This window comes from Phyllostomus hastatus, unplaced genomic scaffold (assembly GCF_019186645.2).
Source record: "Phyllostomus hastatus isolate PE091 unplaced genomic scaffold, TTU_PhHast_1.1 phas_contig_244, whole genome shotgun sequence".
NCBI classification, from domain to species: domain Eukaryota; kingdom Metazoa; phylum Chordata; class Mammalia; order Chiroptera; family Phyllostomidae; genus Phyllostomus; species Phyllostomus hastatus.
Window position 1 is genome coordinate 178,493 of NW_025333796.1, and position 27,782 is coordinate 206,274.

Genomic DNA, 27,782 nt, shown 5'->3' on the forward strand with positions numbered 1-27,782 from the left:
GCCCAAGCAGTCTTAAGACAGAATAGAAAAGCTGGAGATATCACGTATCCTGGTTTCAAACTATATTACAAACTTATACTAATGAAAAAGTATGGTATTGTCACAAAAACAGACACCCAGAAATCAATGGTCAATTAAATTACAACAAATGAGTCAAGAACATACAGTGGAAAAAGGAGAGTCTCTTCAATGAACGATGCTGTGAAACGGGACAACCATGTGAAAAAGAAGAAAGCTGGACTCCACTCTGACACCATACACAAAAATCAACTCCAAGGGACTAAGATCTGAAAATATGACCTGAAACTATAAGCCTCCTAAAAGGAAATAAAGGGTGTAAACTCCTTGTCATCAGTCTTGGTCATCATTGTTCAGATCTGACCCCAAAAGCAAGGAAACAGAAGCAAAAATAAGTAAGTGGGAAAACATCAAAGTAATAAGCTTCTGCAGAGCAAAGGAAGCTACCCATACAATGAAAAGGCAATCTACAGAACAGCAGAAAACATTTGCCAGTCATGTATCTGATCCGGGATTAACATGCAAAATATGTGGGGAATCCCTATACTTCATTGGCCAAAAAACAAACAATCCCTTTTTTAAAAATGGGCAGACAGACTGAATAGACATCTTTTCAAAAAAGACATGTAAATGGTCAACATAACATGGTGCCCGACATCACTAACAATCAGGGAAATGCAAATCAAAACCACAAGGAGATAGCACCTCACTCCTGTTAGAACACCTACTGTCAAAAACACAAGAAATAACAAGTGTTGGTGAGGGCATGGGGGGAGGGAACCCTTGTGCACTGTCTGTGGGAATAGAAAGGGGGACTGCCACTCTGGAAAACAGCACGGAGAGTCACCAAACAACTGAGAACGGCACCACCACCTGGTCCACAAGGACACCATCCACAGGGAACGAGCACAGGACCCCACAGAGGCCTCGGCACCTCCCTGCTCACTGCAGCGCTACTCACAGCAGCCGAGGTGTGGGAGCCACCTAAGGTCCTGTGTAGGGACCCATGGACAAAGGTCACGTGAGGGGTATGAGGGACAGAGTGTGCAGGAGCGGGTAAAAGTAGGTTTAGGGTGGTGAGTAAAAAACAGTATTTAATGAATAATGATACAAGATTAACCTCTATTTTGCGTACTCACAAATAAGTAAACCTACTTTTGCCCACCCGTGTATGCGTGTGTGATCAGCCATGAGAATCGGAAGGACATCTTTCCACTTGCAGACGGACCTGGAGGGCATTTGCTAAGTGAAGTTACTCAGACACGGTAATAAACACTGTTTGGTATCACTTTCAAGGTGGGATTTAAAAACCCAAACTTTCAGAGGAGAGAGCAGTCTGGCTGCTAGCAGGGGCAGGCAGGTGGGGAATGGGGGGATGGTGGTCACACTGCATAATGGTCACTTAGTGATGAGTTAGTTCTGGGGATGAAATACACCACACGGTGACTGGAGTTAATGGCACTGTGTTCTGTCCCTGGAAGTTGCTAGGAGAGCAGATCTTCAGTGTTGTCACCACAGAACAGAAACAGGAGTCATGGGAAGTGGTGCAGGTGGTAGCACCCCAGTGATCACTACGGTGGTGATCGTCGTTGCCGACAGGTAAATGCACAAACCAGCATGCTCTGTACTTTAAACTTCCACAACGTTACATGTCAATCACACCTCAGTAGAGCTGGGGGGAGTGGGGGGAACAGTAGGTGGGTTCAGTGGGTGTTGGGTTCTTCATTATCAATGATGAGCTGGCATTAATGGGCCGAAATCAGACCCCAGCCCGTGAGCTTCAGATGAAGTCAAAGCCCTCACCATCTATGGGCAATGTCACCTCCAGGGAGTCTCAGTGAGTCCGGCCCTGTCACATGTTGTCTCTGACCTGCCCAGGCCCAGGCCCCAAACCCCCATAACCCCGGGGCAGCCTTCCTCCCTCTACACCAAACCTGTCTGCTTCCTCACCTTCCTCAGGTCTCCTGGCCCCCTGGCGGCAGACACCTGCAGAGGGGCTGGGGCAGCTCTGGGTGGGAGTGCTCCTCCCCTCCCTGCGGCCCTCTGCTGGACGTTCAGAAAAGCCTTCCTTTCTGTTGAGAATCCAGAGACCCTGCCCAGGGCCTTCCTGGCAGACAGGGTCGCCTTTGTGGCACTGGCCCAAGGAAGGAGGCTCTGGAGAGGGCATTTTATAGGAAAATGCCTAGCGAGCAAAAGCAGTTAAGACTCGTGGTCAAGGCTAGAAGTGAATACAGGTCTCAGAACCTTACATGCTCTTGTCCCCTGAGGTTACTGCCCCTGGGGGAACAAGCTGTTGGTGTCACAGGGACTTTCACAGAATACCACCATGGACCACAGCATAATTTCCCAGTGGAAACTCAGCATCCCCACTCCCTCAGTTAGGAGTGTTGCTGTCTCTTTAAGTTGTCACCCCAGGACCCACCCCTACCCCACCCCTGGGCTTCCTGCTCTCTGAGATCTGAGAGGCAGGACACTTCCCCTGGTACCAGGAGGAACAGCCTGCTGCACTCAAACCAGAGGACAGCAGTTGGTCTGGGTCTTCTTGGACTGTTGCCTCCTGCAGGAAAGGTGAGCCCCCAGGAAGATGGTGCCCCCGGGGAGGAGGGCTGTGAGGATGGGGAGGAATGCAGTGTGGGCAGGAGGCTCCCTGAGTGGCTCTGGGCCAGAGGGCAGATGGAAGGGTCTCGGGACCCAGAGGGAGACATTCAGGACGCCCTGAGTCCCACACAGAGCAGGTTATGGCTGCAGCTCCCCAGCCCTGATGCCCACAGGACCAGCCCTCTCCCAAGGGCTCCCCTGCCAGGGAGGGAGGGGGTCCGCTTGCTCTCCTGCAGGGACCAAACCTCCCTTTAGAGGGCAGCACACTCTCCCCACGTGCGTATTCGCATGGGCAAGAGATTTCCGAGGACAGGGCAGCAAGTCTGCCCTGAGAACAGGCAACAAAGGGACAGTGGTGTGGGTCCTGGGCTGAACCGCCCAGAACACTGCACTATGCTCCGAGTTGTCTAAAGGGGGTCTTGTTTGAGGAGACAGCCAAGGTGGTGAACTTGGTCTTCACTCCCTTGCCCTAACTCTGCCCTTAGACACTGCTCCCAACTCGAGCTGCCAGGGTGTGTGGCAGCTGAGCCCCTGAGCTCCCCCCGCTCCCAGCAGGGTGAGGGGCTGGACTGGGAGACTGACCCAGAGACCCAGGTCCAGACTGAGCGCCTTGGAATCACCGGCGGGCGGGGGCTCGGGGCTGCTTATGTTCTGACAGTACTGACATGTGAACCAAATCCGCTGAGAAATGCACCTTTCCCAGAGTCCCCTCGATAATGCCCAAACACGGGGGGTCAGAAGCCCTGGACCAGGTGAGCACACCTGCCCCGAGGAGGTCTGACACACAGGGCCCTGCGTGCTTTCCGTTCTCCAGGGACCCCGTGTGTCCTGCAGCCCAGAAGTCAGGTGTCTGGAACTGCAGAAAACTTTCCAAATCCCACCCCAGACTCTGGGAAGTTCTGAAGGGCCCACCCTCGGGTCCTGGGTGGTCCCTGTACCTTCTCTTCTCCTTCTTGGACCAGGACCCTTTGCTTTCACTAAATTCCTGGTCTTTGCTCTGAATCTGTGGCTCTTTCTCCAGTTCTGCTTTGCTGCCATCCATGGGAGTGTGTTGATTCATAAGGTGGGGCCCAGGGCTGGGGGGCGTGAACAGTAGTGTCGGCTTGGAGGGGGAGGGGAGTGGTGTACCTGCTAAAATGCCAGCGCCTTTGGACTGAGGACCAGGCTATTGGTCATCAAAGTCCTTTCCCCAGAGACAAGCCCTCCTTCTCTTGGCTTTTCCTGATGTGGTGCCACCAGGAGTGAATGGAGTCACCTGCGGTCACCAGGTGGAATTAGACATGGATGGTACAGTGAGGACAGGGCTCAGACAGGGTGTGGGGGCGGCTGAAAGTTGGCTGGGAAAGGCCTGACATCTGCTGTCTTAGGGGGCAGCCCAGTGAGGGGGTCACTGTCCTGAGGCTGGAGAGGACACTGAGGACAGAGGGGGCGCTGTGCTCAGGGACTTGGTAATCACAGAAGGTTCCATTGAGTTACTGATGCCTGAGTGGCTGGAACCACCTGACTTGGAGAAGCCACGTCTTTGGGGGCAGGAGGTCAGGAGTCGGAGGCCAGTGGCCCAGGCTCTCAGGGACACCGATCCCATCAGACACACTGAGGCAGGACAAGGATTTGACTCCCCAGAGTCACAGGCTCTCCAGGTCACCTGGGACATACAATTCTTCTCCGGTTTCCATAACTCCAATTCCAATTCCCATCCTGTATGTCACCCAGCCAACCCCAGTAAGTGGTTCCCGCAGTCCCTGAGCCTCTCGTCTGGTCTCCCAGTTTCCCAGAGACTCCTGGGAAAATGTAGCATCCACAGCTTTGGTCCCCAACACAGAGCTACCTGGGAGAAATTAGCATCTGAAGCCTGGTCACTGACCTGAGTCACTGTCACAACCTCCCCTGGGCCTTTCCCCCTCGTCGGCCCTGAACAGACAGACCGAGCTCAGCAAACCTCTCCCAGCGTCAGCCCCCCTGCCCGGCCCTTCCAGTGTTGCTCCCTCAGGTCCCATGTTCGGGGGGGCGGGGACCACAACTGTGTCACTGTGCTGTCAGCAGCTCTCGGAGGTAGTTGTACCACTTTAATGAACCAATTGTGTTTGGGACTCTTCCAGCTAAGCATGGGAGGACGGAGGATCGCAAGAGATGAGGAAAATGCCTGGGGTAAGAGCACGTCTCTCACTGGGAACTTGCCCCCAGGTATGAGCTCTGGGTGATGATGGAAATGGACTGAACAGGCAGGCCCTGTTCAGGCACCCTGAGGTGTCAGGGGTGACACAGCAAGAGTCCTGACACATGCACTGTAGCTGCGTCCCTGCTCCTGCCCCTGCCCAGCTGGGAGGCACTAACTTCTTTCATGGCCTGAGCCACCCCCCACCAGTGCCAAAGTGTAAAATGCAGACACTAACCCCACCTGACCCCACAGAGGAGGGTGGAGAGGGCATCAGCTCCTGCACTGGAGGGGGTCACGCACCAGGCAGAGGGTTAGAGGCCCAGGGTGGAGGGGCAGACAGGTGTCTTATTAGTAGGCAGCAGGGTTCAGAGAGAGGGATGGGGAGAGGGGAGAGGAGGGAGAGAGGGAGAGGAGGAGGAGGAAAGAAGTGATGTCATCTAACCCCCAACACCCCCAGGAGGAAACAACACCACACTATTATTCCCAATTTTGCACAAAGCTTTAACACTCAGATGAAGCAACTTCCAGGGTGGCACAGCTGGCCCATGGCGGGGCTGTGTGTCAGTCCCGGGGTGTCTGGGACTCCACACAGCCCTTCACACCCAGGCCCACTGCCCCCTCCTGCCCTCTCCCCTGGGCTGGACCCTGGGGGACTGTGGCAGAGGCCACTGATGCTGCCCAGCAGGGACAGCTCTGCACCATGGGGACGACCAGGGATGATGCAGGGGAGGCCGTGACTGGGACTAGAGAGGGGCATCCCCTAGAGGAATGCCCACCAGGTGGTGAGCATCTACAGGTGCTGGTGGTGAAGCTGAGAGGACAGGGGTGGACGGTGAAGGTCCCCTGGGGCAGGGACAGCTCTGACCGATGACCAAGCAGTAAGGGTTTGCTTGGACAGCAGAGCTGAAACGCTGTTGTTCTCCTTTGTTACAAGGGCTCTGGGGGCTGGGGGTGGGGGGACCAGGTAACCAGGATACCTAGTTGCTTTAGGGTCCGGAAGCTCACAGACCACCTGTCCTCCAGGTTCTGAAGACAGCACGTGGGGCCTGCAGGAGCGCAAGCTGAGGCTCATCCTGGCAGGGAGGACAGGGGCGGGGAAGAGTGCCGCTGGGAACAGCATCCTGGGCCAGAATTGCTTCTTCTCCAAGCTCGGGGCCACCTCGGTGACCACAACGTGTGAGGTGGGGAGCTGTAAGCGGCGTCAGTGGCACGTGGAAGTCATGGACACTCCGGACCTTTTCAGCTCCCAAGTCCCCAAGACAGACCCAGGATTCCAGGAGCGCACGCGCTGCTACCTGCTGTCGGCACCAGGGCCCCACGCAGTGATCCTGGTGACTCAGCTGGGCCGCTTCACGGCGCAAGACCAGCAGGCTCTGAGCGCACTCAAGGACCTGTTCGGGGACCGCGTGACGGCGCACACCATCGTGCTGTTCACACGCAAGGAGGACCTGGCCGGGGGCTCGGTGCAGGAGTTCGTGCGTGACACGGACAACCGCGCACTGCGGAGGATGGTGGCCGAGTGCGGGGGCCGCGTGTGCGCCTTCAACAACCGGGCGGTGGACAAGGAGCAGGAAGCCCAGGTGCAGGAGCTGCTGGAGCTGGTGGAGCACCTCATGGACACTCACTCAGGTGTCCCCTTCACCAACGACGTGTACCACCTGGCGCAGGCGCTGGCCGGCGCGGACCCGGAGGAGCGGAGGCACAGGGTGGCGGAGAAACTAGCCCTCCGCGCTCGTGGTTACAACGGGCGGCAGCTGCTGGGCCAGCTATGGGCTTGGGTGCAGCCCCGGAAGATGGGCGTGGCCCTGGTGCTGGGCACTGTGGTCCTCCTGTTCTGGCTGCTGACCAGACAAAGGCCTGAGGCCTAGGTTGATCCTCAGTGACAGGCTGTAAACAGGACATTGTCCCGCCAGCTGACAGTCATACTCGTCTCTGGTGTCTGTGCCTCCAGAATCTGCAGGCTTTGCCCATGTCCCTCACCTGGCAGTAATCTACCAATGACAAAGTCCTACCAGGGCCCACTGCCCACCTCCCCTCAAACCCTGCCCCTGTGACCGGCCTCTCTGGGCTCCTTTCCTACTTCAGCCAAGTAACTGTCGTTGCTTTTGCCTGGTTTCCACTGACCTCAAGCTGCTGTTGCATGTTATTGAATCAGCCCCAGTGTCCCCACCAGACCAAGTATGGGAACCCACACAAACCCTCAGCCCATTCCCATTTGTTTCAGTTGACCATGAATTGAATGAATAAATGCACTGGAAGTTCACATTGTGTTGTCCGACATCAGTATTTGTAGGTGTCAGTTCATCCGCCTGACACTCACATTGAACAAAGGCGCTGCTCTGTCATCCCCACCCCCACCTGCAAAACCACGCTCACACCCAAGTGCAGAAAGACACACACACCCACTAGGGTGTGTGCCCACAAGAAGAGAAGACCCTGAAGAACTGTCCCTCTGTCACTGCAGGGGGCATCTCCCCGGGGGAGTCTGTGTCACTATCAGACCCCTTAGCAGCCTGAATGCAGAGGCTGCTGAAGCCCAAGGAAACTTGAACTACAGACTCAAGTCCCTGGGAGCCACAGAGACCCTGAGGAGGGTCTGCTTCCTCAGAGGACTGTCCTCACTGCCTGGCACACTCATAGGGTGGGGTGTGCTTTTCCACTCCGGGGTGAAGCCGAAACCATTAAGAGGGTTGGAGATTTTTATTTCAACCTCCTAATAAAGGGCAGACAGGCCTTGGTGGGCTGGGCACTGGTGACACCATGGTGGGCAAAGTGTCCGCCCCGCTGTGCCATGCAGATCCGGGAGGGTCAGCTCCAGGCCCAGGTAAATGAGCCAGGTTAGCAGCTCATCTCTGCACCCACGCTTGCTCTGCCCCCAGGGTCTCCACCCTCACACACAAACTCAAGCTCACCCTGGATCCTGCTGGGTCCCTATGGTGTCCTCTGCCCGGTGCTTCACAGACAGTAGGTCCAGGTCACTGATGCCCTCACATCACTGAAGGGACAAGTCAAAGGGCAAATAATTTAGAACAGCTGAGCACGAAGTGGAGCCAGAGGCCCACATGCCCCACCTGGAGCCACAGCAAGCACGAACAGGAACCCAACACCAAGGGCGAGACTCGGCACTTCCTCTGCTGCCACCATCACTCTGCTTCCAGGGTCCTGCACAGATCCCCTCGGGGGCCCTGATGGGGAATCTGGATTGTGGTCTTGTCCACTTTCCAATAAATATCCTTTCAAAGGAACAAATAAGAAAGGGCTACCTTTGTCCCTTTGCTGAGGTGGGAGATGGCCACTGGTAAATAAATAAGAAAGAAAAGCAAAGTGTCCAGTGGGAGCAACAAAACACGTGATTCTTGCCCTTTGGTTGGGGAGGGATGGAGCCCAGAGGTCCCCCAGGGACAGCGATGGAGCTGCTGGGATGTGGGGAGGAGCCCCCAGGGGTTCCAGGGAGCAGACACACCCCACTATGGCTGCAACCCAGGCACCCGAGGGAACAGAGTGTTTGCCGATAAAAGGACAGGGATTAGCGGAGTAGGTTGAAACTCGTGCCCCAAACATAGGCTGCTTTCAGGAAAAGCCTTTGAAATATTATGGTAGAAACAGGCTGAGCATCAAAGAATGGAAAAAATAAATGGTGCAAATATTAGTCAGGCAAGAGGAAGAAGAAACAGCTGTATTGATAGCAAATGAATTAGACTTCAAAACAAAGAAAATTACCAGATGCAGAAAGCTGAACATTGTAGGATGGTAAAAAGGCCCCTCCACCCAGAAGACCAAGCAATCCTCAGTGTTTCCTCCAAAGACAGAGAAGCACAATGTGTGCGCAGAAACTGAAACCGAAAGGAGATCAGACAAACTCACGACCGTGGTTAGAGACCAGTCTCCCCACACAATCGTCGGAACGGCCACCTGGAAAACGAGCCGGGGTCTACAAGGGTCCCTCACACCGTCACTCAACAGGGCTAACTGGTGTTTGTGGAAGCTGGAATTTACAGAAGACACATTTTTTCGGGTGCACATGGGACATGTATCAGGATAGGCCCTGTCCTGGGCCTTAACACAAATCTCGCCACATTTATAAGAACTGAAATGCAGTGGGACGTGTCCTCGGACCACAGCCACATCCAGAAAGGACTCAGGAGCTGCTCCTTCACTGGCCGTCGGCGGTCAGCAGAGCCGGGGCTCCCCGCACACGTCCTCGGAACCTGGGAGAAGGCCTGTTGATGGCTCCCCAAGGTCGAATTCTAAGTCTGCACAGGGACTTTTCTGGGCCCAGAAGACACTCATGACACTGTCACTGAAGGATGGAGGAGTAAGGGGCAAGGGGACATTTTCCTTTTCCTTCTACTCATCGGTGAGACCAGCCTCCCTGTTGAGGAGAAGAGGTGACAATGTCCTCCACCCCACATGGGTCCCCTGGTTCCAACAACCCCTCACTCGTTTTCCACTTAGAGGACAGATGCCCTTGCTCAAGTAGGCACAGCTTCAGTCTCTGCTCACCCTTGGCCAGCCCCACCCACCATGTGGGCGCACTAACCCTGGGCGCGTGATCAGTTACCCCTGGTGCAGTTTAGCCTCTTCGTGAGAATCCGGAGAGCCTCATCCTGTCGGGACAGACACCTACCAGGCACTGCTGGGAGTCAGCCTCACTGAACACTGGACAGCCCCCCAACCTGCCTGGTTGGGTCCCTGCAACGCCTCAGACAACCTCCTCCTCCAGCCACTCCCCACTGGCAGAGATGGCAGGGAGTCCGGCTTTCTCTTCAACAGCAGAGAGACTGCTCTCTCTCTCCGACAGAGGAGCCCCAGGGGCCAAGGAAGCGTAGATGGTGCACACCCAGCCACCCACGGCCCAGGGTCCCAACTAAACCCTAAGTCTTCAGCCCCCTCTGCCCCTCTAGGAACCTCTTGACATAAGACAAAGGGACATGTGGAAGTGAAACCAGAAGTCAGAGGTGTCTAGGGAGAAACTTAGGAACTTAGGAAACCCCATATCTCTTCCTTGTCTGTGCTCAGTTCAGGAAAACAAGGAAATAATACCCAGTATTGGGAAAGGAGTGTTGAAATCTCCAACTGTAAATGTGGAGTGGTCTCTTTCCCCATTGTTTGGCTTGTCATCCTCTTCTGGGATTTGGGAGTTCTGTTGTTTTCTGAAGCTCCGTTACCTAGGAGGCACATTCAATCTTATTGCCTTGTGGATGCACTAACCTATTTGTCATTATGAAAGGTCCTTCTCTATCCCGGGTGCAAAGATGGTATCATTTGGCTCCTACTTTGTTTGACTTGAATACAGCCGCTGCAGGTGTCAAATGCTGAGCCTGTGCTTGGTTTCTCTTTGTGACGGTGTGTCTTTTTGGATTCTTGCCCTGTGACCTGTCTGTGTCTCTACATGTAAAGTGGGATTTCCTTCACACAGCACACAGGTGGGCCTTGCTTTTCAAATCCAACCTGACTGTCTTATAATTGGTGCATTTAGATAAATTACACCTAATACTATTGATATGGTTGTGTTTAAATTCATCATTTTGCTACTTGTTTCTGTTTGTCCCATCTGTCCTTTTTTCTCTGCCTTTTTTAGTGAATTTTAAAATTTCCCTTTAGTTCATCTACTCCTTTATTAGCCACACCTCATGTGATTTTCCCAGTGGTTGCTCCGTGATTGACAGTATGCACCTTTAACCTACATTCTACCTCCGGTGAACAGTCCATCACAGCACAAGTACTGTGAGATCTCTGCAACATTCTACCATTGCTTCCTCCCTCCCCATTTATGCACTATTGTTGTCGTACCTTTTAAAGTTACATAAAATATAACCTCAACTATATATTGTTTTTGTTTTGCTTTTAAGATTCACTTGCCTTTTGCAGAATTTTTTCAGTGATAAAAATAATCTTTTCTGCATACCCACCAATTTGCTGTTTTTGGTCTCGGTCCTTTAAAGAGGTGCCAGTTGTCTCCGTGTTCACTTTCTGCACCCCTGACCCGTCCTCTTGGTCAGCCCTGAGCAGCCTTTGTTCAATGTCTAGAGACCATATGTTTATAAAAGAAATCTTAGCAAATTTAAAAATATTAGAAAAATACCAAATATCTTTTCTGGCCACAATAGTATGAAACTAAAGTCACTAATAGGAGGAAAACTGAAAAACTCACAAAAACATGGAAATGAAACAACACATTCCTGAATGATCAGGGGAATTTTTTTTAAATGATTGAAACAAAAATGGTAACAACATACAACCTGCAGCAGGAGCAACTCTACGATGGAAGGTTATAACGATAAAGGCCTACACTAAGAAAGAAGAAATATCTCAGATAAACAACTTAACTTTACATCAAGGAGCCAAAAAAAAAAAAAACAAAAAAAAACAAAACAAAACAAAAAAAAACTAAGCCCAAAATTAGCAGAGGAGAGAAATGCAGATCAGAAAGACAATAGAGAAGATGAACAAAAGTAAGAGCTCTTTGTGTGAAAAGATCAAAACAATGTATGAAACTTTAGCTCAACCAATTTTTTAAAAAAATAGAAAAGACTCAAATAAATGAAATCATAAATGAAAGAGGAGATGTTACAACTGAAGATATCACAAAAATACAGAGGATTGCACAGACTGCTGTGAACAACCATGGGCCAACGAATGGAGAGACTAGAAAAAACAGATAAAATTCCTAGAAACATGCAACCTACCAAGACTGAATCATAAATAAACAGAAAATCTGAGCAGACTGATAATGAGGAAGGAGATTGAAGCAGGAATCAAAAATCTCCCAACGAAGCAAAACTCATACCACATGGTTCTACAAATGAATTCTACCAAACATTTGAAGAACAATTAAAAGGACAGTTTGAATCCTTCTCAAACTGGTCTAAACATTGAAGAGGAAGGAACACTTGCAAACTCATTTTTTGAAGCCAGACTAACCCTGATATCAAAACAAGACAAGGGCACTACACGAGGAGAAAACTACAGGCTAATCTCCCTAATGAGTATAAATGCAAAAATACTGAACAAAATACTAGCAAACTGAACTCTACAGCCATTTAAGGGATCATACGCCACAGGCAAGTGGATGTAAGTTAGCTGTGCCTCCTTTTATAGGCGTAAATGTGGACCTTCCTGTGGTGGATGTCCTTGCTAGACAGGACCAGGGTCTCAAGGTCTGGGAGGCTGTTAATAAATACGGGGGGGAGGGGGGTTATTGATTTTTAGAAGGAGAGTTGTTTCACTCATTGATGCATTCATTGGTTGAACCTTGTATGTGACCTTACCAGGAATCGAACCCACATCCTTGGCACAGCAGGAAGATGCTCTAACCAACTGAGCTGCCCTGCCAGGGCAAAATACAATCTTGCTAAATGGTAAACTGTAACACAACACTTCGCATGCACCGCTGTAAGCAGCATAGCCTTGTCAGGAACCTAACGAGTGCAGCCAACTGCAAAGCAGAAACCAAATGTGTCATTGACAAAATAGTGGGTTTAAAATCGATGCCTTCAGCCTCCCTGTGGGGAGACAAGAGTTTGGATGTGAATCCCCATCTCCTTCAGTTGCTGCAAATAAATAAAACGGCCTTGTGACACCCAGGCCCGGTCCTTGAAAGAACACCCTAAGCGTCGAACCCCTTAAGTTCAGGAACATCATGAAATTTCAGCCACAAAAGTGTTAAGGCCAAGAGACACGCAAAGATTCAGGATGTGAGAGTTGTTACTGGTGAGCTCATAATAGGCTAAGACAGGGGTCACAAAGCCACAGTTTGCTGCTGCAGACCGCAAGCTTTCTTGTACTTGCAACAAATGAAGGAAACTCTATAGTGCAATTACCCAAAATGGCCCTGTTTATGATGAGCCCGGCCTTGCAGCCAGACTCTTGCCAAGGCCACAGTTTGCTTGCTGCTCCTTGCTATGTGACCCTAAATTTGAGACAAGGAGGGTGTGAAGTGTCAAAAACCACAAGCTTATTTGCAAAACAGGGGCCTCTAACTTTACCTGCTGTGCTTGGCCCCCAGATGAGGCAGGGCTCAAGGTCACTGCTGCAGGAGCCGCCAGACTACATGTCATCCAAGGCATTGGATTCTGCACTGGGCTCGCTCTTTCCTACAGAAACTCTCAGACACAGTGTGTCCAGTGACTGTGGTCACTCACCGGGCAGTTGTACGTGGAGGACCCAGGGAGAAGCCCCTACCGGAGTGACCTCTGGGACTCCAGCTCCAAGCAACAAGCGAGTCACCCACCTCAAGCACCAGGAGTAGCCGCCCAGAACACGGGGCCACAGGGGCAAGGTCGTACGCCCATCTCAAACACGGCCCCTGGAAAACGAGGGGAGAACAAGGCCGAAAGCTGCACAACAGGAAGCGCCACAGAAACACCTCTTCTCGGCCGACATCACAGACTGTGAGAGAGAAACAAATGAAGAGCCCACCAAAAAAACGAAAGCAGAGAAGCCACTGGAACAACGAGCCACAGCCAGTGAGCAGCTGGAAAAGCCGATGGGAGCAAACTCACAAAGAGGCAACTTTCTCCCTGCCACCGGAAGATTTTGGATTGAGTCTTTTGATTGGAAACGAGTTGGACACTAGAAATAAGCACAAATATATCTTCTCATTAAACTCAATGGAGCGCCCTGAGTGTCCTTCAGTGCACACTTAATGTTCGTCTCTAATTTATCCAATATTCCGAATATATGGGAAATGTTCAATATTACATGAGGAAGAGGGAGGTTAAGGTGTCTTTGTTTATTTAACCAAAGCTGGATGGTCTAAAAGAGAAATGTCGTTTTGATCCACTAAGGGACAGGATCTCATGCACACAAACAGAAGTGACTTAAAATTAAGAGAAACAAAAGGGAAGAGCTGAGAGAAGAGAGTGATGGAAAGGAGGGAGGACGTCTGTGCGCTGATTCTCATAATGTGCAGCATCTCCAGTGAGGTTTCTAAAACTAAAACACTGAATATGAATCATTGGGCATAAGTACCAGTTTAAAAGCCCAGTTGGGCTGCATGTTGGGCTGCAGAGCCCCAGGCTGAAGCAGAAACATGCCCGATTTCCCGGGAAGGAGGGGACGGGAAAGGCTGAGGCCAGAGGACAGGGAGCTCCTAGAAGCAGAGGGAGCGCTCTGACCTCTTCCGCCCTGCGCAACCTCGGTTTGGACCGAAAGTCACCAGGTCGTCAGGGAGAAGGAGACACTCAGCTGACAGGTGACCGACGGATTTCAAATTGAGGGCCTGGGACACGTTGGATATTGGGCTATAATTTAATAAATGTTATATACAAATCCCAGATATCTGTACTTATATGTGGTACATCCATCTCACGATATGCACTTCTATTTATCAGGTATCATGTCCAATTTGCTACTACTTTGTTGAGGATTTTCCTGTCCACACTCATAAAGGATATCGGTCTGTAGTTTTCTTTTCTGTAACACCCTTGAATGATTCCCACCTCATAGAATGAACTGTGAATTCCTCCTCTCCTATGTGAAGTATTGGTGTTAATTCTTCTTTAAATGTTCGGTAGAATTTTTTGATTACTAATTTAACCTCCTTACATCTTACAGGGATATTCAGACTTTATTTCTGCATGAGTCACTTTCAGCCCTTTGTGTCTCAGTAGGAATCTAACATACTGCACTGAAAAGCAAAAGATGACAAGAAAGTGTGGCTTTCTGCGCGGTGAGCTGACGGCCTGCAGCTGTGTCGCTGTTACCACTCACCTTAGCTTTCGAGCAGAGCCAGGCCTTCCCTGTGGAGCCCGGCAGAACCCCTAGTGCAGGCCAGACACAGGACGCAGGAAGTGGCCAGGTTGCAGGAAGTGGCCACTGCTGCCTTTGCCCCACAATTCTCTGGGTCGTCACTGGCTTTGTCAGGGCTGAGGGTCCCTTTATGCAACCCCACTGCCTCTTCTCTTTGCTTTTCAAATGTCAGCTCTGTAGCGAGGTCCGAGGCTTCCTGTGTCCTGAGGACCGGTAGTAGCACCTGGTAGCCCAGAGCCTGGCAGGCTAAGTGCACAAAGCTGGCATGGGGTGATGGAGGGTGTGAGGGGAGGGGAGAGTGCTGCTGGTGGGGAAGTGTTTGAGGCCTCGCTGCTGGGCGCCCCAGCCCTGCTTTGCCTGCTGTTCGCAAGGCTCAGGCTCAGGCCCAACCCATAGCCCAGGTCTGAAAAGGCAGGTAGCCTGTCAGGAAAGGAACCATGTAGCTGAGCAGAAACTGAAACTTCATCACAAAGGAGTTCTACAGCTTCAGAGTTTAATGACACAGATCTGAACACTACTAACTTTGCAAAGGCCCCAAGTTCACACGTTAAGTTTTTTGGGGGGGGGGGAATTTGTCGGTTTTTTGTGGGAGTTTTTAATATATTTTATTAATTATGCTATTGCAGTTGTTCCATTACTCCCCCTTCATTCCCCTCCACCCTGCACACCTCTCCCACCCACATTCCCCCCTTTAGTTCTTGTCCATGTGTCATACGTTCTTTAGCTTCTATATTTCCCACACTATTCTTACCCTCCCCATGTCTATTTTCTACCTACCATCTACCATATATGCTACTTATTCTCCGTACCTTTTCCCCCTCTCTCCTCCTCCCACTCCCCTGTTGCTAACCCTCCATGTAATCTCCATTTCTGTGGTTCTGTTCCTGTTCTAGTTGTTTGCTTAGTTTGTTTTTATTTTTGTTTTAGGTGTGGTTGTTAATAATTGTGAGTTTGCTGTCATTTTACTATATATGTTTTTTTTTGTCTTCTTTTGCTTAGATAAGTCCCTTTAACATTTCATAAAATAAGGGCTTGATGATGATGAACTCCTTTAACTTGACCTTCTCTGAGAAGCACTTTATCTGCCCTTCCATTCTAAATGAAAGTTTTGCTGGATAGAGTAATCTGGGATATAGGTCCTTGTCTTTCATGACTTAGAATACTTCTTTCCAGCCCCTTCTTGCCTGCAAGGTCTCTTTTTAGAAATCAGCTGACAGTCTGATGGGAACTCCTTTGTAGGTTATTGTCCCCTTATCTCTTGCTGCTTCTAGGATTCTCTCCTTCATTTTTACCTTGGCTAATGTAATTATGATGTGCCTTGGTGTGTTCCTCTTTGGGTCCAACTTCTTTGGGACTCTCTGAGCTTCCTGAACTTCCTGGAAGTCTATTTCCTTTGCCAGAATGGGGAAGTTCTCTTTATTATTTGTTCAAGTAAGTTTTCCATCTGTTGCTCTTCCTCTTCCCCTTCTAGTACCCCTATAATTCGGATGTTGGAACGTTTAAAGATGTCCTGGAGGTTCCTAAGCCTCTCCTCATTTTTTTGAATTCTTATTTCTCCATTCTTTCCTGTTTGGTTGTTTCTTTCTTCCTTCTGGTCCACTCTATTGTTTTGAGTCCCAGTTTCCTTCCCATCACTATTGGTTCCCTGTGCACTTTCCTTCATTTCTCTTATCGTAGCCTGCATTTGTTCATCTAATTTGCAACCAAAATCAACCAATTCTGTGAGCATCTTGATCACCAGTGCTTTGAACTGTGTATCTGATAGGTTGGCTATCTCTTGGTTGCTTAAAAGTACTGACTCTGGGGCTTTCAATTCTGTTTGAGCCATCTCCCCCCCCCCTTTGGTCTGGTTGTGCCTGTTACATATGAGGGGCAAGGCCTTAGGTGTGCACCAGGGTGGGGCACCCCAGTCACTGGGTTGTTATGTTGTATGTGGGGGCAGGGTCCAAGAGGGAACAATAGCCCTTGCTCTGCTCTCCATGGGACCTCAGTCCCTTCTGCTGCTTCCCCTGAGCAAACTGGGCCCCTCTGGTGCCAGTTCCCGTGTGGGTGGGCTTGTGCACCCCGTGGGACTTTCCAAAGACCTCTCCTGTGAGGCTGGGAGTATCTCCCTGCACCTCAACCCCCACAGGTATTTTCAATCAGTGTCCCGAGGCTCTATTTCCCAATGCTGTGGTCCTGGGTTGCAAGCAGTGCCTTGCTTCACAATTCCTGCCTCGCTGGGTCTGCTGGTTGCCACCCCTCAGCTGGGCTCTGCCAGCTGCCACTTGTGCACTCAGGGTCTGCCCGCTTCGGTCTTGTGTGCCCCGGATGCCTTATGCACCCAGTCCCAACTCTCTCTGCTCTCCATGCCAAGACCCACGCCCAGCTCCCCAACTCTACCCCTCCTACCGGTCTGGATGAACAGGTCTATTTTAACTTCTTGGTTGTCCGGCTTCCATACAGTTCAATTTTCTTTCAGTTCTGGTTGTTACTCTGTTTCTAAATTGTTATTGTCCCTATCTTGGTTGTGCAAGGAGGCACAGTATGTCTACCTATGCCTCCATCTTGGCCGGAAGACACGTTAAGTTTTTAAATCTCTCTTTTGACTCTAGGCACAGTTTTAAAATAAATCTAACTGGAATATGTTATAGTCTCCATGCATCCTTCCACTCTGGAAAAATAGTGGGGTGGCTGCCAGTTTTTAGTAGAAAATGGATTCATGGCAAAGAGAAAACAACCATTTTTATTTTGAACATTCTTTAAAAATTTAGACACTCTCCAATCAGGAAGATGCTCTAACCAACTGAGCTACTCAGGATCACAGGTTTGATGTCCTGTCAGAGACATGCAAGAAGCAACAGATGAATGTATAAATAAGTGGAACTACACATGGATGTTTCTCCCCTCTTCTCTCTTTCTCTAAAATCAGTTAAATATTTTTTTTAAATTAACACTACCTTAGTCCATTAGGGTTTCTAAAAAATAATACCACAGACTAGGAGCTTGTAAACAAAAGAAATTTGTCTTTCATGCCCTGGCAGGTGGAGTCCAGCAGAAGGTGGTCAGCAGTGGTAGGTTCTGGGGAGGCTCTCCTGGGGCTGCAGATGGATAACTTCCCACAGTGCCCCCAGTGGTGGAAGGAAGAACCAGGCCCTGGGGCCCCGTCATAGGGGCACTGAGCTCCAGTGTGAAGGACCTCCCAATGGCACACCTCCTCACACCATCCTCTTGGGGATCAGGTTTTCAGCATTGGGTTGTGGGGGGAGTCTGAATGTCACACTGACATTCAGACGACTGCAGAAACTGACCCACCTAGTTCTCATGGAGGGTGGGAGTCTCCCTCTGTGATCCTTGTAGAGTTTTATTACCATCTACAACAGGGATGTCAGGGCTACATGAAACTGTATTGAAAATCACACAGTTTCCAGTTTTCTGGCATGCATTGTGGTTCATGTCTTTCCAAAATGAAGTAGGATTTTGGGAAAATCACAGGTAATGTCTTCTATCTGTGTGTGTGTGTGTGTGTGTGTGTGTGTGTGTGTGTGGAGAGAGAGAGAACGCTCTCCTTTCTGCTCTCAGGGAAGTGACAGAGCAGCTGGTGCTTTGGCAGAAGCTGCAGAGCACCAAGGTGAGACCCGAGTGGCTGTACTATCGGGTGTGATGGTGGCCAGGCCAGCCCACAAAAGTTGTTCAAATCCCTGGCTTGTGTAGCTCAGTGGATTGAGCTCGGGCTGCAAACCAAAGTGTCTGATTCGATTCCCAGTCAGGGCACATACCTGGGTTGCAGGCTATAACCCCCAGCAACCGCACATTGATGTTTCTCTCTCTCTCTCTCTATCTCCCTCCCTTCCCTCACTAAAAAATAAATAAATAAAATCTTAAAAAAAAAGTTGTTCAAAGCCACCATTAGAAAACCAGATGACATCCTTAGGTTGTGTAAACAATAAATAAATAGATAAATAAATAAATAAATAGGATTTTCTTATTCCCATTTCTGAATGTGACAGAATACTTTTAAAGGAAACCATTGTCTTTGTACGAGCCACACAGAGGCTGGGATTATGGGCCTCTGCTTCGAGGGCACAGGGGTTAGGGGCTCCAGGAGGCTCTGGGTAGGCTGACAGGTTAGGGTGGGCTACAGCAGGGGTCCTGAGGGCCATAGTGGCTGTTGCAGAGTTGGGCTCTGTAAAGCATGCCTGGGAAAATGTCCACTGTCAGTTCCCGCTTTTAGCCTTCTCAACGGCCATGCTGGGACTCGGAGCCTGGGAGGAGCTCCTCTGACCACATTGAGGGGCCCAGGGCAGGGCCAGCATCGGTTGGACAGATGGTTCTTAATAGCTTACGATGACAACAAACTTGTGAAGTACAAGGGAGAATTATCATTAACTTCCTTTATTTTGAAGAGGAAAATTATCTACTAGGAGTTAAGTGATTTCCTGAGGACCAAAGGTGACAACATCAGAACTGGAACATCTTTTTTCCATACTGGCCCCCTGGGCATGTTCACCAAACCAAGCTTCCCATCGGATGTAAACTGTTTGTTCACTCATACTACATATGTGTATGACCTCAAATATCATAACTTAAATTTCTCTGACAATATGGTTATATCACTCTGCCAACATATATTTTGATCAGTTCCAAAAGAAAATGGCATCATTTAAAATATTTTATACTTTTCAAATTAAAAACTTTCTGATGGAGCGGCTGAGAGAGTACTGCCACGAACACGGTCGTGCTGAATTAACTGAATCCCAGAGCATGTCGAATGGCACCTTCCTGAACAGCCCTCCTCGGGCCTCACTTTGATGGATGTGCTATGTCAGGTCTGCAAAGACCTATGGGCCTCAGAGACCAAGTTCTATTAAAAACATCTTTGCAAAATAAGATTTTAAAATAACTCCAAGTAGTCAAAAGCAGCAAGACTAAGTTTACCAGTACTTTTGCTCTGGAGAGTTTGTGTGTTTTGTTTAGTAGACTTCATAATGCAAAGGTGACCGCAATATTTGTCTGTTTCAATTGTTGACTTGTTCCAACTTTCCTGGCAATGTTTAGGCATTTGCCAAGTGAGACTTCCCAGACAGCTGCCAGAATAGGCTACAATTGCACAAAGAATAGCACGGAATCCCCAGTGGGTTGTCAGTTGGATTGGGAAGAAGACTCAAGTTTGGGTGCCTGACAATTATTATTGTGAAAATATTACAATAATGGTGGCAGGTGTTGGTATAAAATACAAAGAGAGGGACTGGATGTCATATGACGTCCCCAATCTGATTCTCAGAATGTGCTATCAACAATTTGAATCACATTATGAGAGAGGTTTGACAGTTTTTCCTCGTGGTCCATAGCATTTCTCTATTCTAGATGTCCCCACGGTCCCCACCTTGGCCGGCCTCCAGCCATCACCGCACTGCTGTGTGTCCAGGGTTATCCACAGCATTTCTTTAGTGATTTCCCTTTTCAGACACTTTGATTCCGACCTTTTCACCTTTGACCCCATGATCCAATACAGTGCCTGGCATGTGAAATGCCAGGGATCATCAGACATTCAGGAAATGCTCGGTGACCTTGGATTTCCCATACCCTCTCTCCATCCTAGTTTCCTAGCTCCCCATTTTCTAGCACCAGTTTCTTCTTGTAAAACAGCTGCCATCCACCTTTCCACCCAGGAAAGTGTTCTTTTAGGCTGAGGCTTAAAGGACTTTTATCCACTGGGTTCAAGGTTAGACCCACTAACCACACTTATGTAAATGGGGTGGTTGGATGCTAAAAATCTATTTGTTTAGTAATCAGTATAACACAGCACCACCACTTATAAGTAGAGCTTTCTTGACCTGCAAATAAACCAAAGAAAACTATTAGAATTCACTGAGAGATTGAAGGAGCCATAACCCATATTGTATGCTCCATCTCACTCTTCAACGTAACAGTCCTATGTTCACTGCTGCAGCCTTAAATGTGCGATCAATTGACAAATAGCGAAACTACAGCCCTGCTCCACCTGCCACAGAATAAACCGACACAGAACTTGCCGGTCCCCCGAAGTCTCTCATAGGGCCGGTGTGTCTGGTGGCACAGAAGGGGCAGCCAGAGAACGGGAGCCCACCCAAGTCATGCCCTTGGAGTGGGTCTTCCAGGGTCTCTGCGAACCAGCAGTGCCTCTCTGTCCCTAGCTAGAGGGAACATTCCAGACACAGAGCCTTGAGAAGGGCCCTGGGGTGTAGGGCTGGGCAGGTGCTCCTGCAGAGGGCGGCTGGTGCCCCATAAGGGCTTTTCTGTGTCACAAGGTCTGTCTCTGAACCTGGTGGCGACGGGAGGGGCCGTGTCACCGCCTGCAGAGCCTCTTCCTGCAACTGCTGCTATCTTGACAAGTTATGAAAAAGAACTGGGAGGGAGCCTGGCAGCCCGCGAGCTGTGACAGGAAGCGTCCCATTAAGCGGACAAACAGCGCACAGCGCCCTCGCTGGTCTCTGCGTCCTCTTTGCAGCAGTTTCGCCGCCCTCCCCGGGACTTTTTCCTGTCGGCGGGGGCGCGGGGCGGGCTCAGCACTCCCTTTACTTCTCAGTTTCTCATAGCCTCGCTCTGGAACTTTCGACCTCCCGCAGCTCCTCGTTAATTGCATCCACCGGCTTCCTGCGCGCCCACGGCGCACGCACATTCCCGCGGCCGCCGAGCACTGCGCCCGCAGCGCCTCTCCAGGTAAGGGGATCGGGAGAGAAGTCCCAGCGCCATGAGGGTCTGAGAGTCCGCAGCCTAGTCACAGCCACTGATCTCACCCAGGTTCCCCTACTTCTGGGCTCACCCGTCGGCGAAAGGGAACAACGGCAGTGGCGTTAGGGGCCACAGTGGGTTGACAGTGGGGGAAACAGGTGTGGGAACCGCTCGCCCGGCGCCCACAGCCCATCACACTCCACAGCTGTCCGCCTAATTGTCTACACCTTAGTCCCCAGGGCCTTCATGGGGACTCGTGGGGTTTCGTGAAACTGGACTAACAGTCTCAATCCGCTTGACGGATGAGAAAACTGAACGTCCCCAGATGCGGGGGCTAGGTCAGTTTACCCTCTTAACCTCTTAACCCCATCCCCAGTAAGCTAGATTTTTCACAGGAGACCCCTGAGTACAGGTTGTCCATGACCTTGACCTTCTGAACCCCAAAGAAAACTAATAGAATTCACTGAGAGATTGAAGGAGCCATAACCCATATTGTATGCTCCATCTCACTCTTCAACGTAACAGTCCTATGTTCACTGCTGCAGCCTTAAATGTGCGATCAATTGACAAATAGCGAAACTACAGCCCTGCTCCACCTGCCACAGAATAAACCGACACAGAACGTGCCGGTCCCCCGAAGTCTCTCATAGGGCCGGTGTGTCTGGTGGCACAGAAGGGGCAGCCAGAGAACGGGAGCCCACCCAAGTCATGCCCTTGGAGTGGGTCTTCCAGGGTCTCTGCGAACCAGCAGTGCCTCTCTGTCCCTAGCTAGAGGGAACATTCCAGACACAGAGCCTTGAGAAGGGCCCTGGGGTGTAGGGCTGGGCAGGTGCTCCTGCAGAGGGTGGCTGGTGCCCCATAAGGGCTTTTCTGTGTCACAAGGTCTGTCTCTGAACCTGGTGGCGACGGGAGGGGCCGTGTCACCGCCTGCAGAATGCCGGTTTGGGCATTCTTTCCCAAACACCCCACTCCTTCCCTCCCACACAACGTAGGTCACAGCTGTATGGCAAACAGACTTATGTTCAAGGCACGGGAGCAATCCCCTGGTCGGCTGAGCCGTTTGTGAGAGACGTACCCAGAAATCACAAGAACTGAACTACAAGACAAGGGACTCGATTACCAGGAAACTGTGGGGACTGTGGCCCATGAGTGAGTGGAGGAGACACTGAATGCACAAAGCAGACAAGAAACAGCTGGGTGTCCCTAAAACAGCAGGAGCCTGCTTTCTCCCCGTGTGACAGAATAAGGTATCGTCAGGATAGAGTCAGGCTCGTGGGATTTCAAAGTCGGAAGGTACATGATGTTCATTTCCTTCAACCGCTGCCTGAAGTAGACCCTCCTAGTGTCCCCGCCAACACTGTTTTAACCTCTGCTGGCCGCTGCCTGCCGCCCCCACCCCAGACACGCAGCCCCATCTGGGAAAAGATTACTAGAATTTTCTGTTAGGAGAAAGAGTCCGCCTCCACTCTCTGTCCTCACGCTTTGGGCTGCCCCAACGTGGACATGTCCCCCTTCCCTTCTCCTGGGCTTTAGTCAGTCCTGTTAATATTTTGTGACACATTTTAGCATCTCCATCAATATCCTTTCTGACTCTTCCCGGACACTGGGTTATTGGTTCATATCTGCCTGAAAGCCTGTTCTTCCGTGGGGCCCACTTCTCCCCCTGCCACCTGGCGCATTCGGAAGGTGGCCTGGGAGAGCCACTACACCGCGTCTCTGCAAACATGACCCGAGTTGGACTGTATTTTTGTGACAGGCACCTTGCTCCACTTGAGTCACACTCACAATCAAGTCAGAAAAACACCAGGTTGTTTGTTTTACACAGAACAGCTTCAACTCAAAGCAACTCCTGCCCCCTGCAGTTTTCTCTTTGAATCGTCTTTTCTTGGAAAAACATACACTCCAGAGTTTTCAATACAGTTGTCTGTCGGTTTCAGGGCAGGCTTCCAGCCTGTCAGGGTCACTTTAGGTCCTGACCGTGGATGGCCATGTCACATGTGGGGGTCTGAGAGGCTGTGGGCTTACTTGAAATAATCTTTTTTCTCCCGTGGCATCCAGGAGAATACACAGGCAAAAGGAGCTGCTTTTTCATCTTAGCTCCTTGGCAATTGTGTGACCTTGGGTTGGCCACTTGTTGCTCAGTTTCCTAACATTTTAATTAAATTTTTAAAACTTACCTTAATTCAAGAGAACCATTAAAATAACGGACGTGAGAGAACTTAGAAAGTTATAAATGGACACACTGAAGATTAGTATGACAATGAGATTCACCGTCATTACCATCATCACTGTCATCATCGTCTTTACCACATGGTTAGATTGGTTCCAACATATTTCTGAAGTTTCCAAACCTCACAGAAGGTTATCTAATGTAGTGAGGGAACTTGTGCAGGTTTAGCAAGAGACAGAGTATAATTTCCCGGGACAAGGACTGTGTCAGGGAGAGGGGGTGAGGCAGAGCTCTTCGGTGGGCTTCGGGAAAGGAAGGGGGGTGCATGGGAAGGGGAGGGAAGGAAAACGGAAAGGAGGAAAAGAAGGGAGAAAGGAAGCTGCCATGGTATATTTTGATAATGTGAAAAAGGATGGTTTTCCTAAGTGGGGCCCAAAACCCCACTAAATGAATGGAAAAACATGCAAATGTTGTTTCTGTATAACAGAAGCCATCTGAATAGCAAACCAGCTATGAAACTATTTTTGAGTTCAGTGGTAATCAGTGAAATCCAAGTGGAAGTCATCCTTATTTATGCTCATAAGAGTGATTTAAAAATTACAAGTTGAATATCAACAAGTTCATGTGAAGTTTTGGGGAATTCTCACACATGGCCGGTATCGGTGAGGATTAGCACCGCACTCTCGGAGTCACGTGGGCAGCATCCAGTCAGGTGGGAGCTGGCCATCCAAGATAAGCTGCTGTACATGTGCCCAGAGACATACAGTATATGGGGATTCTTCTGCAGCAAGCGTATATTTGGAAACAGCTTAAAGTTGTGTTAATAAATAACTGGATTAAATGTTACACAAATCATGTCTTTATGTGAAAGTTTCAAATGCAAAAACAGTACTAGATGTTACCCATAGACGCATGTGTCAGTGTAAGCGGATATACACACCTGAGGAGGATAAATCAAACCCTCAGACAGTCGGTTGCATCTGAAGGGAAGAGGGAGGGAGAAAGGGCCTGGGGGTCAAACACCAGCCACGGGACTCCATGTGTAGTGCTTTAACTTCGCATCAAACAGAAGAGCTGCAGGAAAAATGCCAAAATACTGACATTTGTCCATTTTTCATGGTAGGCTTTTGTTTTATACTCAGTGTATTTCTTCACCTAAAAACTGTGTTTCATAACTGCATAATATTAAAACAATAAATAAATGCAGTCTCATCTCAGGTAGAGCTGGACGTCACTTCTTGCCTTTCTAACACCGAGATGAGGAACACAATATTACACCTCACTGGACTGAAACATTTATGCCAACTGATGCCAATGGTTGTGCCAATTTCTGTTTACATCTCCTAGATTACAAAACTATAGGGGACAATAGGGGACACGGGCCTCGGAGCCAGCCAGGAGAAACAGTTGGTTAAACACTGAGCAAGAAGCAAGCCTCTCCTGAATTTAAAAGGATTAATAAAGACTTTATTTATTTCTTTACTTTCTTACTTATTTTTAGAGAGAGGGGAAGGGAGGGAGAAGGAGGTGGAAACATCAGTGTGTGAGAGAAGTGCTGACCTGTTGCCTCTCTCACGCGGGCACTGAACCCACAACCCAGGCATGTGCCCTGACGGGGGATAGAACTGGTGACCTTTTGCTTTGCAGTACGACGCCCAACCGAGCCACATGGGTCAGGGCAAGTCTCTCTGGAATTTGTCCTGAATGTTGACTCTTTCTCTTTGGTCACGGCACCTCCTCCGCTCCACCGGCTGCTCAGGGGGCTGACGACAAAGTTGCTAGAGCAAGTGTCATTGGATGACATCCTTTTCCAGTTAGAGGGCATAATAAGTAAGTGATATGTTTTAACACTTTTCCTGCTTTCCTGTAAGCTGAGAAAACAAAGCAACCATATGTGGTGTTGCAGCTCCTGGTTTGCTGAAAGTTATTTATAGACGTTTTCAAATACAATGTGAGTTAAGAAATTAGCCATGGAAATGGCCCCTCCATGCAGAGTTAGCCTTAGGAGTCCCAACTGGAGGTATCCTCAGGCCTTACCAACTCCTATGTGGACACTTGCTTTTTATTCCTTTTCTGATTTTATTCCAGAAGAGAATGGAAGGACAGCCAAAGAGCATATACGGAACTATGGCTGAAGGTAAGATAGCATCCGAGTTCTCGAGAGGTTCTGGTCTCTCACCTCAGACACAGTGGCAGAAGCCCTGTATGTTAAACTGCAGAAGAAAAAGACAGCGCTCATTTGTTCTTTACCTCCCCCATCACCACACACACACACACACCCCACCGACCCCCACAGTACTATGTTGTGCTGTGTGGGAAATGTGGAAATGAAACTCCAGGTCAGACTTTGGAAGAGTTTTGAACTGAATTGTGAATGAAGTTTCTCTTTCCTTGTCTACCCTCAGCTGAAAAATGGAAAAGTTCCCCAGACTTAGTCATGGTGTTTGCTACAAAACATCCCAGAACACTTTGGAAAAGGAAGAATCAACCCAGAGCAGAAGAAAAAGAGTAGATTCTAGGAGCCTACAATGGACTTGGAATTCATTTGGGCTCACGAGAACTCGAGAACTCCTTGTGTTCTCGCCCTCCTTGGTCCCTTGAAGGTTTTAGCTCCTGGCTCTGAGTTCCTTCTCCAACACCACTTTTGTTAACTTCCTGTAGTTCACTCAGCCGAGTAGATGATTTCTCCAAACCATGTACTTCTAGTGGTCTTATATTCCACTCCTCTTCAGCCACCCATCCCGGCTCTTCTCCCGGACTTTGCCCTTGACCTTTCTATTGTCTCAGTTTCAAGCATCCAACCCCCCACCCAAAGAGCAGAGACCTGGGAGCCTCGGCTGGTCCTTGGTGGGAGGCTACATCTGCCACCTCCATTCTTCCCAAGGTCTAGGTGAAAGTGTTGAGCACGCTACACGGATATGACTGGGAGTTTGTGGGTGGAACACAGGCGGTAATATTTTCCCCTTTGTGACTTGTCCTCTGCCTCCCTCTAATCTCACATTTATTTACCATGAAACTGTCATGGGTACCATCCTGAAAAAACACAGGGACCACTTGTCTTTCAGAAAAACTCTTTTGCTTGGTCTTGATGATGGCTTGGAGCATCCTGCTCAGTGTAGCCGTTCTTACTCTTGGATGTGGCTGCCACGCCATATGCCTTCCTAGGTGGCCTTCCTATGACCAAGCACCTCCTAAAGTCATCGACATACCTTTGTATGTATTTAGATAGGACGGTTTTCCTGAAACAAAGGTCCGTGTTTTTTATGAGATACCATGAGGGTCCCTGACCAAAACATCTTAAGCATCACTAGCTTAGCAAGATGCAATTTTTTTTCCAGGCAGAGTGAAAAATAACCAGTCGGAATCATCATCCTCACTGAGGCTCATCCTGGTGGGCAGATCCGGCTGCGGAAAAAGTGCCACTGGGAACAGCATCCTGTGCCAGCCCAAGTTTGAGTCCAAAATGTCCGCCCGGGCAGTGACCAGGACGTGCCAGGAGGGCACGGTCATGTGGAACGGGAGGAACATCCTGGTGGTTGACACGCCCTCCATCTTTGAGGCAAAGACCCAGAACCAAGAGATGTACAAGGACATTGGGGACTGCTACCTGCTCTCAGCCCCAGGGCCCCACGTGCTGCTGCTGGTGACGCAGCTGGGCCGCTTCACTGCCCAGGACATAATGGCAGTGAGGAGGGTGAAGGAGGTCTTCGGGGCAGGCGCCATGCGACACGTGGTGGTCCTCTTCACCCACAGAGAGGACCTGGGGGGCGAGTCCTTGAAAGAGTACGTAGCCAACACAGACAACCTCAGCCTGCGGATCCTAGTCCACGAGTGCGGGGGCAGGTACTGTGGCTTCAACAACCGGGCCACCGAGGAGGAGCAGAGGGAGCAGCTGGCGGAGCTGATGGCTGTGGTGGAGAGCCTGGAGGAGGAGCTCCAGGGCGCCTACTATAAGAACAACCTCTTCTTGCATGCACAGGAGCACAAGAGAAACAGGGGCGGCACCTCTGGGCAGGAGTACAGGCGCTACCTAGCCCAGGTGGAAGAGCAGGTTGAAAAGCAAAAGCGAGACCTGAAGGAGACGGAGAGTCACGGGCTGTCCAGGGCACTCCGCAGGGTGAAAAAGTGGATCTGGTCTCACATTGGGTTATCTGCATTTATTGCGATATGCATTTTGATTTATCTTGCCGTTTTAATTAACTGGGGAATTACTCGTTCGCACTAAGCATTTCCACTGACTCCTACGATTGGCTTTTTGTTTCCAGACTCGCCATCTCTGTGTATGTAAGATACTTGATTTGCTTTTTACTTAGTGTCAGGTTCAGTTTCTCTTCCCTGTATCAGACATGCCCAAGTGCTTAAAGAGAAATAAAACCCAAAAGAAAAAAAAAA

At 49.8% G+C, this 27,782-nt stretch overlaps 1 protein-coding gene across 1 annotated transcript; it reads left to right on the forward strand.

The window, feature by feature from the left end:
* Positions 1-2,484: 2,484 nt before the first annotated feature.
* Positions 2,485-27,782, forward strand: LOC123817955. Its single transcript, XM_045837771.1, has 7 exons — positions 2,485-2,586; positions 4,716-4,764; positions 5,798-6,639; positions 6,726-6,760; positions 20,893-21,208; positions 25,479-25,527; positions 26,729-27,782. Exons 2-7 carry the CDS (start codon positions 4,722-4,724, stop codon positions 27,613-27,615), a joined length of 2,172 nt encoding a protein of 723 aa, XP_045693727.1. The 5' UTR covers positions 2,485-2,586; positions 4,716-4,721; the 3' UTR covers positions 27,616-27,782.

What these genes read in the sequence shown, in the direction of transcription:
- LOC123817955 (XM_045837771.1), top strand. Translation starts at nt 4,722, where the DNA reads ATGGGAGGACGGAGGATCGCAAGAGATGAGGAAAATGCCTGGG. An exon ending in AGATGAGGAAAATGCCTGGG is followed by an intron (nt 4,765 to 5,797) that starts GTAAGAGCACGT and finishes CCTGTCCTCCAG; the next exon opens with GTTCTGAAGACAGCACGTGG. An exon ending in CCAGACAAAGGCCTGAGGCC is followed by an intron (nt 6,640 to 6,725) that starts TAGGTTGATCCT and finishes CTGTGCCTCCAG; the next exon opens with AATCTGCAGGCTTTGCCCAT.